Below are 13,631 nucleotides of genomic sequence, written 5' to 3'. Positions count from 1 at the left end.
AAACATGAGGCGTTTAGTTAGAGTAATATTTTATTATCAAAATTAAAATATTATCTTAAAGATAAATTATTTAGAAAATTATTAGATATAAATTATATTTATATTTAATAAAATTTAATATATATAAATAATTATTATATTTGATTAAAATTAATAAAAAAATATTAATAAATTACTTAATTGTATTTTATAAATAATTATCATAAAATATTTTTTATATTATTTTTTACATCTTAAAAAATTAATAAATAAAAATATAATTATAATAAAATTAACATTACTTTTATGTCCCAAACAGCGGCCGGGTTGCGCTCTTTTCAGCCTGCCCTCGTCTCCCAAGGGGAAGAAGAAGAAAGAACATCTAAAAGTAAGACAGTTGTATTACTTTATTAATAGATTCTGTAAGTTTAAGTACCCTTTACAATTTCTAGTTCCTTTCCAGGGGCTTCTCTTCAATTTGTACTTTCTACACTTTTACTTCACTTTTTAGTCAGTTTTATGTTTATGTTTTCATGTTTTGTCGATTCAATTTACATTTTCGCTTCAATTGCTTGATAAAATGTCAGCGAGAGATATTTTCTTTCTGCGCATAAAAGCATCATATGTTTATGTGCTTCTGTTGTCGCTGTATCAAAACTGTAAATATGATTAGAATTCTGAATGTAAATATTGAATTTTGTTGGTATTTTGACATGTTTGATACTTATTTTTAGCGTATTTTTGTTAATTTGAGATCTTTAAGAGTCTTTTTATTGGACTAAGCTCCCTTACAAGAGTGTGTATCATTTGTTTAGTTGTCTTTCTTTTCTCTTAGACTGCTTCTGAAATTTGCACTTCTTGCCGTTTCTTGATTGTCTGCATTGTTACTCTTGATATTTCATTGGGGTAACAGATGATTTCATACTTCCATGTATTTGAGTTTCTATCTCTTTCAATGCTTTTGTGGCAAATGTTTTCACTTGCTTGAAAATTCTAATTCATGCTGTTCAAAATCTTACTGCGTGATGGATTTGAAGTTTGGGCTCAATAGCTCTCCATTTGCGAATTCAAATGATGCCTTGCCCTATCAATTTATTCCCATGCTGAAAGGTCAAATTTCTTGCTGCCATGATAGCATAAGTTAGTATACACATTATGGCGAAACATACCATTCTCTTTGCTTGCTGTTATTTTTTTTTAAGGTTTTTTGAGCTGCTGTTCAGGGTTTTTTAATTCGCTATTCAAGCTGATTAATTAAACAATAGTTATGAGACGGTAGGGACAATATGCTGATCCTGGTGCCAGTGCATATGGTGCGGCACAAATGCAACATATGTCTGAACAAAGGATAGAACAGAAGTCTGGTCATTTTCAAGGACAACTAGAGGCATTCACTCCTGAGAGGGAGCAGCAGTTTCCACCAACAAAAAACGGAGAATCAATGGAGGTGGGAAAGGGATGGGTCAAAAGTTCCCAATCCAATGGCATCTCAAATGTTCAATGAAGGCATGTTTTATTACTGGCCTATTCTCTTTCTCTCCCTCTCTCATTATAATTTTAAATGAGATCAGAGTCATTTTAGTATTGCTAGATTATAGGACAATTGGGAATAATATCTTATTTAAAATTTGAAATTATGGTGCAATGTGCTATATTCAGTCCTTCAACTTAGCATCTTGCCCCCTTTTTAATCTTATTTGGTTATTTTCTTGTATTTATTTATTTTGCAGTTTCTGTGCATATGCTGTAAATTTATGCCCTTTGGAGACATTTTGGCCTTTTGTTCTTGATGTATATCAATATCCTATAGCTTTGTGAATGCAGTATCACTAGAGCAATACTTTATGGTCCTTCTTCATAAACAAACTGAAAGATTTGATAATTGGGCTTTAGCAGAATTGCTTAAAACTGTTTTGAAGAAGAATTTATTCTTGAAAAACATTCAAAATATGCTTTGAAGAGCCTATAAATATCGATACCTTTTGTGATGCAGGTCAAGGGTTTGATGCTTCAGGATCGAGATTTCAGGGTCAGAGGCCAGATCCAAAACTAGCTTTAGAGAAACAAAACAACTGTGGTCCCATAGCTCGACCTCATGAAGAAGATATGGATGTTTGCTATGAGGGCAAGCCTTTATCAAACAGTTTTGAAGGTCTTGAGCAGAAATTCATCGATGACATAACGAAACTAGCAAAGGAACAAAATGATGCTGAAAATGCTAGACATAGAGAGGTTTGAATGAAGTAGAATGTGCGTTTCTTTTTCCTCAGCAGTGAGTTTGTTGTCTTATGGATAATCAACTTATCAGAGCTTCTTCTAGAATAGTATGTAACAGTGTTTTGCTAAACATATTTAAGTAGAACTCCATGAAAGCAGTAAATTTAGTACATATTTAATAGCCTAGTAAATATATACACTGGAATATAAAATTTGTGCAGCTACCTTGTGTTAATTTGCATCAACTAAGTGTGATTCATAATCAGATAAAAGTGATAATATTTTTTTTTTCCCTTTCTAGGAAATGTTTGTTGCCTTACCTGTTGATAGCTAAGGTCCATATCACAATGTTCTTGTTATAATATTGTTGGAGAAATAGTGCATGTTTTGTGAATTGTTTACCCTTGCACTGTTAACAAAATTCTCTTTCTTCCTCATGGCTGGAGCTAATCATGTATGGGAAATTCAGACATTTGTAGAGTAGAGTTTAACAGTGGTAAAAATTGCAATGTAAGCACCCACACTGATTCAGGGGCTTGGCCTGTCCTGCAAAAGAAATGGTGCTTTAGATCTCTCTGAAAAGTTGCAACATGAGTCTAGAATCAACTCAGTTGTTAACACAAAGTAGCTATGTGTACACCCTTGCCTGTAATTATAAATTTTAAGATTATTCAGTAGGCAGAGTTTACAAAATGCTTAAATTGTGATTCTTCAGCTATTTAGAGTTTTCAACATTATTATGAGAGATTAGATCTTTTGGTCTGCTTACTCCTATAAGGTTCAATGACTGAATCACCTCCCTGACAAATGCTACAAGTTTCCCACTTTGTAAAGAATGTAGAGTTCACAAGGGCCCAGTTTTCTAAACTGCTTTTGGGCATTTCTAGGGTTTCAATAAACGAATAATTTTGATTGTCTTATGTGTATATTTAATCTGATTATGTATGGGTTGTTAAATTTTAGTACGAAAGTGCATTCTAAGATGAGAAATTGTCTGCATCTAGTTTAGTGCCTTCAACGGTTTTATTTTTGGGAGATTTGTTCATTTTGACCAATTTTCTGACTTGGCACATTGCAGCTTGAAAAAAAGAGGAGATTAAAGTGTCTTAGCATTGTGCCCTTCGATTGTTTAAGAATGCTGCCTTCATGCTTGATTATGCATACATTGAATGATGTTAACAAGTATCTTCCAACTATTTTATGACAAACAATTAACAATGAAATCTTTTTTTTTTTTTTAATTGCAGAAATTAAAGGCTATCAATACTCAATATGTGGAACAGCCAGCTGCCCTTAGAGCCCGGAATGCAAGCCATAGAGACGAGTTCGTTTGGAAGGAATTGCATGCACGGCAACAGCAGTACCAGAAAACCATGATAGATCATTATCCGAACTGTGGCATGGGTCCTGGTGATCCTCATGGTTACAGCAGTACTCCAGCTGCAGCTGCCGTAGGCCAAACATACAGAGCTTCTAACCCAGATCATTATGACTCATACAAAGAGCATGCTCGTATTCTAGGGGGTCCAAGGGAACATGGGTTTGAACCCAGAGGTTGAGGCCTTGGAGGGCGTGTTTATAATACTGGCTCATGCTACTATTGATTGAGATGTTAGATTGGCTTGGCTTTTCTACCTGCACTCAGCATCCCGGTTGAGTTGGATTCTCTTAATTTGTATGATCTGTTTAGGTGGCATAGACCTGGTAAAGTTCAATCTAGTGATATTATGAGAATTGTGGAGTGCTTTTGATGGCTGGTTGAAGTGAGCTTTATTAAAGAAAGTATGAACTTACATTAAAAGAAGATGAAAAAGAACGCTGAACATGTTTCAGTCTGATATTATCCACCTGGAAATCTGGCCAGAACACACCACAACATACACAGACATCTAAATTCTATAAGGAATCTGGTTTTACTTATGAGCATAGCAAGAGAATCAACTATTCACACTCACTGCCACGATCAGTCAATCAACAGAGAACAAATGAAATGAAAGGAAGGTTAACTTGGGCAATTTGAGGAACCGGAGGCCTCCTTAGCACAAGGCTACCCAACCATTCTCCATCTGCTCTCCAAAATGCCCTAACAACCCAGCTAGACCTCCTAATAAGCATGTAATCTCCTTGCTCTCTCTCTTCACCAGCTGCTACAGTGTGTCTCAATACCCCGTTTATCGAATCAATAGTCAATGTTAATTGTGTTATTAATGTAACATTCCATGCTATTAATCTTTCTTAAGCTTTTAGGAAGATATTTTATGTAACTATTGTTGGTTCTTTTCATTTTGAATGGTACCATAGGATAATTGCGGGAAATGTAATATGAATTTTAGTACAATTTCTTCTTTATTCTACTGCTAGAGTGCTGCTTTGTTCATCCTGGTGGGCTTTAATGGAGAAGAAGTTTCACTTGAGTTTAGCCATCAACATCCCCTTAGTTTATTGGATAGATAATCTTATGATTTTGCATTCTTCTTCTCCTATGTGAAAATAGCTAGCTCAAAACTATGTCAAAATAATTGTAAATGTGTCTAAATTAATAGGGGGTTTAATTGTATTACCCCCGATGGGATAGATTATAATTGAAATGCCCCTTCTAATCAGAATATGGTCGGATTTAGAAACCTTCTCTAATTATTAAAAATTCAAAAAATTTATTAAAACCTCCCTTAAAGATACGAACAACCCCTTATAAAATTATCAAAAATCCTATATGCTATTTTAATACTTTCTCACAGAAGCATGAACTTTATGTAAGCTTTTTTATAAGTTGAACAAAAAATAATACTTTAATATTTGGATGCTGAAGAAATAGAGAAATCATATTAAATAGTATTATTTAAAGACGAGTTAAGAATGAGTACATTACACTTTTCCTCAGCAAATGTCACTACTTCACTGCTCACAAAATATTTATCATAAAAATACCCTTGAATTAAATACAAAAATCATTTTGCCACTATTCACTTTTCCTACAGTCACAAATACCTTTTAACCTAATAACATTACTATATATCTTCATCTTTCAAACAAATATTATTTAGGTGAGCTTCTAATACATTTTACTTTTAAATATATTTCTACCTTAAAACATTGTGAATCAATTTCTTTTGCCTAAATCTTATGGAACCAACTTCTAGATTTTGTATTTTTAAATATAAGGTAATGTTCACCCCTAACATTTCAAAATCCAAGGTTTTCTTATTAGTATTTTTTGTAATATTCATCTTCAAAAGCATTGTCCTTCAGAGAGGAAAACCACTACACTTGACCAATTAAGTATGCTTCACTTATAAAATTTGTAGAAATTAAATTACTTCATAAAAATTAATAAAATTCTCTTATGTAAAACATACATAAACGAAAATGTCAAAAGATGTCCACAACTAAATATTAAACTTGAGTATGTAGTTTTAAATATAAAAACATATAATATTATTCCCATAACATTCATAAAAATACAAAGTTAAATGACTTATTTGCACTCACGCATTACCCTCTACTTGACTTGACTTGCCACCATTCGACTTGTTAACTACAAAATAAAAGAGGAAATGGTTTAGTGATATTCATTCAATATGTAGGAGAATTAAATCCTATACATCTAATCTTTTAATCCTTTATATTCTATTATGTATATTCCATCGAAACTTAATCATCTGAAATACACTTTCAAACTTTAAACTTTAATAACATGAAATTTCTTAGCATATATTTAGTTATCTAAAGAACACCTTTACTCCCAATACTTTAACGATAGTACTTCCCTTAAACGTTTTTTTGGTAATCTAGGATATATCTTCGGATCTTAATATATGATGACTCTCTAAATGTTGAGGATATAAATATTGTGGTGAAATAATTTTTCTTTAAAACATATTTTCTCTATATCATCGAACTATTATAAAACAAGGAATAGGCACCCAATCCACACAATTAACATATCTATGTAGTTCCTTTTTCCTATACACATCTATTGGAATGCAATAATATTATTTGTGTCTTATTACGGGTATGTGTAGGAAGAATCTCATGGTTGCCCCCTTGTCACAACCTTTATGAAAATATATTGATAAAAACTAATGTGAAAAAAACATGTTTTCGTGGGTTTCATAGAAACTATTAAAACTAAATGTCCTTTATAGGATCATTCACTCATGTGCGAAAAATGTCTTTGCTAGAATTTCCTACCAAAACAAAACCAATCCTTTCCCTATTGTTTCCAACATATTTTTGGATTATGAAAATGAATTAAAACATCACAATATTATAGATCAGAGCATTAAGAATACATTTGTCTCATATTATTAAGACTCATCACAATATCTCACTTAAAAATTTCTTGCATAATCCATATTCACAACATAAAACACAACCTTCTCATTCATTTATTTTATACTTGTAGATCTTTAACATTAACATTATACATTTCGAAAATCACCAAAACATGCGTGAATCAAGTCATACATAATTTTGGTTAACATATAATACATTTCACGAAATATATGAACCAAAGCTTGATCTCCTACTTACTAGGACTCTGCTAGATGCATTTGATGTTGAAAAACTACTATCCATCATCTAAAACCTTGCTTTACTGGTTGAAAAACACTGTCAAATTTTTGAGTGTTTAGAAATCATAAATAAATTAACCCTAGTTAAGCACAGTGTGCCTTTTTTTATAGAATCTTAAGTGTGATAACCACTAGAACAATCATTCACCCTTAGTGAATGGTTATTTATTCTTTTAAAATATCTGACGTAACATGTTATCCATTTTGTCTATCTTGCACAACATGAATGGGCATGCACCCTTCATGCATGATTGTTCACCAACTTAAATTCTCAAACATTATTAGCCATTTTAATTTACTTAAATATAAAAATAACTTAAAGTCAAAGGAAAAGACATATTTATCATTGCTACGCACTTGTGGGTATTACAACATTTTGGTTCGATTGCTCGATTATTTCATTATTTAATTTGTTGAATCCATTTTGGTATATCTATGTGTTGGGAAATATTACAGAATCAAAATGGTCATAAAAGAGATCAAAGTGACATAACACAACAATATAGTAAATTAAAAATTTTAAGTGCCATGGCTAAAGGTGTCAAGGGGTCGAGCTAGCCTAAAGCCTGACTTGTCTATTTATGGCATGGCCCATGGAAGGCACGACTTGCTACAATAATGGGTCATGCTTGGGCCTAGAAATTAGGCTCATGGGTTAGGCCAACACTACCTACTACTATAGCAAGCAACATAAAATTGAAAAAAGAAAAACGTAGATAAAAAATAAAAAAATCAAAAGGTAGGTGTAGAATGATAGGGTGTCGTTCTGCACCTACCAACATGGATTGGTGAGAAGAAGTATGAAAGATTGGGCTTAGGGGGCAATAGAATAATTGTTATATCCTCTAACCTTTCTTGTTGCTTCAAATCTTTCGAATTGAGTCCAACGACTACTAGCCATGCTAGTAGCCTTTTTTCTTTTTATTTATTTACACCTTCAACAATCTCTCTCAAATCTCAATCAATATTTAATTATGTCTAGCAATTTAGTTTATGTTGGTTTTACAATTTTATCAATCATTATTTTTTATTTAATAAAAAATTACAAATAAATCTAAGCTCAAATGAGTTCAATTTATTTGAATGCTTTGGAAGTGATGAAACTTAATATATTGTTGATGACGCATCTGGAGCATCGACATGTGAAAATCTGGCACCATCAGGGGAAAAAAACATAGAAATCAAAGGTATAGGAGCACTTCGATAAAATCAAAAAAACAATCAAAGGTAAATTAATTTGACGAATGGTGTGTAAACACTACAATTCCTATTTAACATTTGTTAGTTCATGCAGCACCGGTCATATTCATTATTATATTTTCCAATATTGTAAACAAATTTCACAACACCTGAGAGGGCAATAATAAATTGCCTTCACTAGATAATGATCGATTGGTGGCTCTATTATAACAAGTAATCTAAGTGGTCTAGGCATTGAAGAAATTATGAACTTCACCTACAATCAACAAAAGATGTATGATTATATGACAAGGTATATTGTTGGTTAGAATCAACAATATACCTGAGAGGGCAACAATAAATTGTCTTCACCAGATCATGATCGGTTGGTGGCTCTATTATAACAAGTAATCTGAGTGGTCTAGGCATTGGAGAAATTATGAACTTCACCTACAATCAACAAAAGATGTATGATTATATGACAAGGTATATTGTTGATTCTAACCAACTTTTTACATATGTTGAAGATGAAATTTAAAATGGATAATGTAAAATAGTGTTCAACCAATATTTAGAAGAATTTCTAAATTTACACTTAGGTCAAACATCCTTAGAAATTATGAATTGATAAAAATAAAAATTATGGCTAAACTATATAATTTTAATGGTGTTATTTCTATTACTTATGATTTATGGACTGCTTCTAATAAGAATCTGGGATACCTTTGTGCAACTGTCCATTACATTAATTTTAATTGACAGTTATGCAAAAAAGTTATTATATTTAGATTATTAGAATATTCATATTCTCGTAATACTATTTATCAAATATTAGCAAATACTTTTAATAAATATAAAATTAATAACTCTATTTTTATAATGACATTAGATAATGTCAAAAATAATAATAAAGTAGTTGAATATGATGAATCATTTAAGTTTATAAATTGTTGAAAGATTATTTCATACTAAGTATACATGTCATATCATGAATTTAATAACTCAAGATAGTTTTGAGTTTATCAACGATCAAATAGGAAGAATTAAACATGTTATTGCTTATATTTTGTTATCCCTATTATGCTTACAAACATATCATCAAATGTGTAAACAAATGAGGTTAAATTGAAATTTAATATATTTCATGTTGAAAATATGTGAAAGGTATGAAGTAGTTATAACATATTTTTTCAATATTCAACCAAAAGATTCTGAGAGTATAATTAAGATATTGTCAATGCTTTGATGAACATGTTAAAATCCTTGAAAACAGTCGTAGATCAATGTTCAAGTGGGTATTATCTCACCACCTCTTTAATTTTATGTTCTATGGCAGAAATTAATGACATTTTTTTTAAAGAATATACTTATCATAATATTTTTCAAGATATTTCAAAATAGATGGAAAAAAATTAAAAATATTGGAAATAAACTCCTTTACTATTTGTTGTTGTCACTAATCTAGACTCTAGGAAAAAAATTATCTAGAGTACAAAATTTATTAAAAGCTATAAGTGAAACTTTGTTAAACTATTTATCTTATAGAATAAAAGATATTTAAGAAGTTTTACTTGAAATGTATAATATTTATGAAAATAAATACAAAAAGGCAAAACATACTCTTGAACCAAAGGTAAGTTCAAGTGGTTCATGTTGACGTAATTCATATTTATGGTTTATCTTGCACAAAGGTAAGCAATAGGTAGGTTAAAGTTCAAATTATAATGAGTTTTATAATTATATTAATATTGATCATTATCCAAAAATGATGAATCCAGAAAGTGACACATTCAATATTCTAGCCTAGTGGAAAGCCCATCAAGTCACTTATCCTATGCTTTTCGTCATGATATACAATCTACTAACGTCCTCGATGTCTGCTATAGCATCAAATCAAATTTAATGGAGGTGGATGCATGTTGGATGGTATACAATCCAACTTACACCTTAATATGATTGAGACGATAATATGTATAAAAGATTATATCACCGTTGAATTCAAATTACATAATTGGATAACGGAGGATATATTTGAAGATTTTAAGAATTTAGATGTGGAAGATGAAAAAAATTATATAAATAAGAAATAGATTTTGTATTTGTGTATTATATAAATGAATTTATTTGTATTATCTTTTATTTTATTTTCATCATATAACCACGATATTTCTCTACAAGTAAGGATTATTAATAAAATTTTAAAAATATTGTCCTCGATTCCATTAAATTGAAAGTGAATATAAATTAGTTTTACAAAATTATTTAATAAAAATAATATTTTATTATTAACTTAATGAGCTAGCTCGTTAAGGGTCTGACATGACATGACATGACTCATAAAAGTACAAATTATGTCGCAAGCCTTAAATATATGGTAGGCCAGTCTGACCTCAATTATAATGAGTCTTAGCCTGACATGGCCCCTTGACCCGACGGGTTGAGCTAAGGCCAACATGACATGACTTGGCTTAGCCTGTTGACATGCTTTGTAATGACATTCACCCATAAACAAAAATAAGATCATAATATTGACGTGACAATATATATTTTAGGGAGGACTATTTCCCACCCAACTTTTAATGTATTCTCAAATGGCACCCACGGCAGATGAAAATCCAGTTTTCCCACCCGTGACCAAACTGCCGTCCAATTTTTTCGTTAGGGACAGGGGTAAAATCGTCATTTGCTATTTAAAACCTTAAAACTTTTAAATTTAATTGTTTCCCCCCTCCAGGTTTTAAAAACTAATAACTAACCCATCCTCAAAGTTTGAAAAGTTTAATTTCACCCCTGGGGTTTGCTCCTTCTCCGACCACCATCAACGGCCGACGTATTCGACCGATCTCCCATCTCTGACTACAAAGGACGATGAAGGACGACCCTTCATCACCTAGTCTGGACGACGAAGCGTCATCCAGATCTGAAAGAACAGACGAAGGATGACGCTTCGTCGTCACGTCTTCCAGATGCGACGAGCGACGAAGAGAGAAGAAGAGAGACCTTCATCGAGCGATCTCCCAGATCTGGACAACGAGCGAAGTTTGAAACCAATCTCCCAGATCTGGACGACGAGCGACAAAGAGATCTCCGTCTCTTCGTCGCACCGTGCGACGAGAAGATGAAGATCTCTTCGTCGCACCACGGCCGTCGCACCTGGAGAAGGAGGAGGCCGGTGACGATGCTGGAGAAGACGTCGGGAGATGAAGTTGAAGAATGGGGGTGAAATGCTAGTTTTGAAAGTTATGGGGGACGGCTGTATTTTGAAAAATATGGAAACCCTAGGTTTGAGGGTGAAAATGTTAGTTTTTAAAGTTTAAAAACTTTAGGTAAGGTGAAAATGTTAGTTTCTAAAACCTAAGGAGGGTGAATGGTAAAACCCTCACATCAATTTTGGAAAATTAAATTGAGGGGTATTTTGGTCATTTCATCTAACAAGGGTAAAATGGACATTTTACCCTTATGCAAACAGATATCATCCATTTTAACAGCTCATGGGTGGGAAAACTGGATTTTTATCTGTCGTGGGTGCCAATTTGAGAATGCATCAAAAGTTGGGTGGGAAATAGTCCTTCTCCCTATATTTTAAAACCAAAGAGGGAGTGTTTAGATTTACTTTTGTTGGCTGCTCCTTCACTTACATATGAAAATGAGGCGTATGCCACTATTCAACCAAGAATAGGAAGAAGCCAATGTATCCACGCGAGGCAATCAGATGTGATGAATCAATGGATGAGCTTAAATGTTTGCTAGAACTAAACAGGGCCCAAGCGCCACAAAAATTACTAGGTTTAGGGTCATGTCATGTCAAATCCTTAATGGCCAACAACTTAATTTTAATGAAAATAATTATTTTATTAAATATTTTTTAAAAGGGAGAAGGACTATTTCCTACCTAACTTTTGATACGTTTTCAAAATACCACCTACAGTAGATGAAAATCCACTTTTTCCACCCATGAGCTGTTAATATGGATTATATCTGTTTACATAAGGGTAAAATGTCCATTTTATCTTGTTAGATGAAATGACAAAAATATCCCTCAATTTAATCTCCCAAAATTGATGTGAGGGTTTTATCATTCACCCCCCTTAGATTTTAGAAACTAAATTTTCACCTTACCTAAAGTTTTTAAACTTTAAAAAATAATATTTTCACCCCCAAACCTAGGGTTTCCATATTTTTTAAAATACAGCCGCCCCTCATAACTTTCAAAACTAGCAGTTCACCCCTATTTTTCAACTTCATCTCCCGACGTCGTCTCCGGTGTTGTCACCGGCCTCCTTCTTCTCCTGGTGTGATGGCGGTGGTGCGACGAAGAGATCTTCATTTCCTCATTGCACGGTGCAACGAAGAGACGAAGATCTCTTCGTCGCACGATGCGACAAAGAGACCTCTCTTCGTCGCTCGTCGTCTAGATCTAGGAGATCGGTTTCAAACTTCGCTCGTCGTCCAGATCTGGGAGATCGCTCGATGAAGGTCTCTCTTCTTCTCTCTTCGTCGCTCGTCATGTTTGGACGACGTGACGACGAACCTTCGTCCTTCATCTGTTCTTCCATATCTGGATGACGTTTCATCTTTCAGATTTGGGTGACGAAAAGTCGTCCTTTGTAGTCGGAGATGGGAGATCGATCGAATACGTCGGTCATCGGTGGTGGTCAGAGAAAGAAGCAAACCCCAAGGGTGAAATCTAAACTTTTTAAACTTTAAGGATGGGTTAGTTATTAGTTTTTAAAACCTGGAAGGGGGAAACAGTAAAATTTTAAAGTTTTAAGGTTTTAAATAGTAAATAACGATTTTGCCCCTGTCCCTAACTGAAAAATTAGACGGCAGTTTGCTCATGGGTGGGAAAAGTGAATTTTCATCTGTTGTGGGTGGCAGTTTGAAAACGCATCAAAAGTTGGGGGTGAAATAGTCCTTCTCCCTTTTTAAAATTATGTCTTTCAATTAAAGAAAACATATTAGAAAATTAAATTCTAATTACAAATAAAACAAACTTATATATAATGACTGAGTTAAATTCTCATAATCAATTTTACTAATATGGGATTCAAAACTTTAGTTTAGTTTAAACTTATCTTTTATTTAGCTTTTATTTATCGTGGATGAATAAAGTGAGTGATTGTATTCTTTTAAATATGAGAGATTTTTACACTTACAATTTTGTCCATCTAAAATAATACAAGCATTCACTTCTTTCACCTATTATAAACAAAGTTTAACATCATGTTTCGACTAAACTTAAATTTTGGTTGTTTCACATATATGAAAATGATATAAAGAACTCAACTTATTTTTTTAAGTTTAAAATTTTCATTTTTATAAAATTTTATAATTTTATATTATAATAATAATTTATTTATTATATTTTTAATTTTTTAAATATTTTTAATATAATATTATGCTAGCCGGCTGTGACATGACCTCACCAAACTGGGAGCTCGACAGAACCCACTATAGTAATGGATCGTGTCCGCTCCAGGCAAGCTAAAATAAAGGGCCACGGGCTATATCTCAGATCGGCCCAACCCCCCTTACACCTGTAGCTGGAACACTATGGGTGTGTGTACGGAAGTGTATGCGAAATGCCAAAAGCTTCCACATGTGACACAACTGTGTGTTTATATACACATAGTGGAAGAATCAATCTAAAAGGTGGAATGAGTGTCCAACGGCAATACAACT

General features: G+C 32.7%; 1 protein-coding gene across 3 annotated transcripts; it reads left to right on the top strand.

Moving 5' to 3' along the window:
• Nucleotides 1-283: 283 nt before the first annotated feature.
• LOC123197388 lies at nt 284-4,623 on the top strand. 3 transcript variants are annotated; one of them, XM_044611674.1, is made up of 4 exons: nt 286-367; nt 1,245-1,485; nt 1,973-2,211; nt 3,444-4,623. In XM_044611674.1, the coding sequence occupies exons 2-4, from the start codon at nt 1,461-1,463 to the stop codon at nt 3,753-3,755; spliced, it is 576 nt and encodes a 191-aa protein (XP_044467609.1). In that variant the 5' UTR covers nt 286-367; nt 1,245-1,460; the 3' UTR covers nt 3,756-4,623. The 3 variants fall into 3 exon arrangements, with proteins under 3 accessions (XP_044467599.1, XP_044467609.1, XP_044467618.1); XM_044611683.1 differs by having other exon boundaries at nt 288-367; nt 1,259-1,485; XM_044611664.1 differs by lacking the exon at nt 1,245-1,485 and having other exon boundaries at nt 284-367.
• The last annotated feature ends 9,008 nt before the right edge of the window (nt 4,624-13,631 follow it).

Source organism: Mangifera indica, chromosome 2 (assembly GCF_011075055.1).
Source record: "Mangifera indica cultivar Alphonso chromosome 2, CATAS_Mindica_2.1, whole genome shotgun sequence".
Taxonomy (NCBI): Eukaryota; Viridiplantae; Streptophyta; class Magnoliopsida; order Sapindales; family Anacardiaceae; genus Mangifera; species Mangifera indica.
This window is presented reverse-complemented; position numbering and strand designations above follow the sequence as displayed.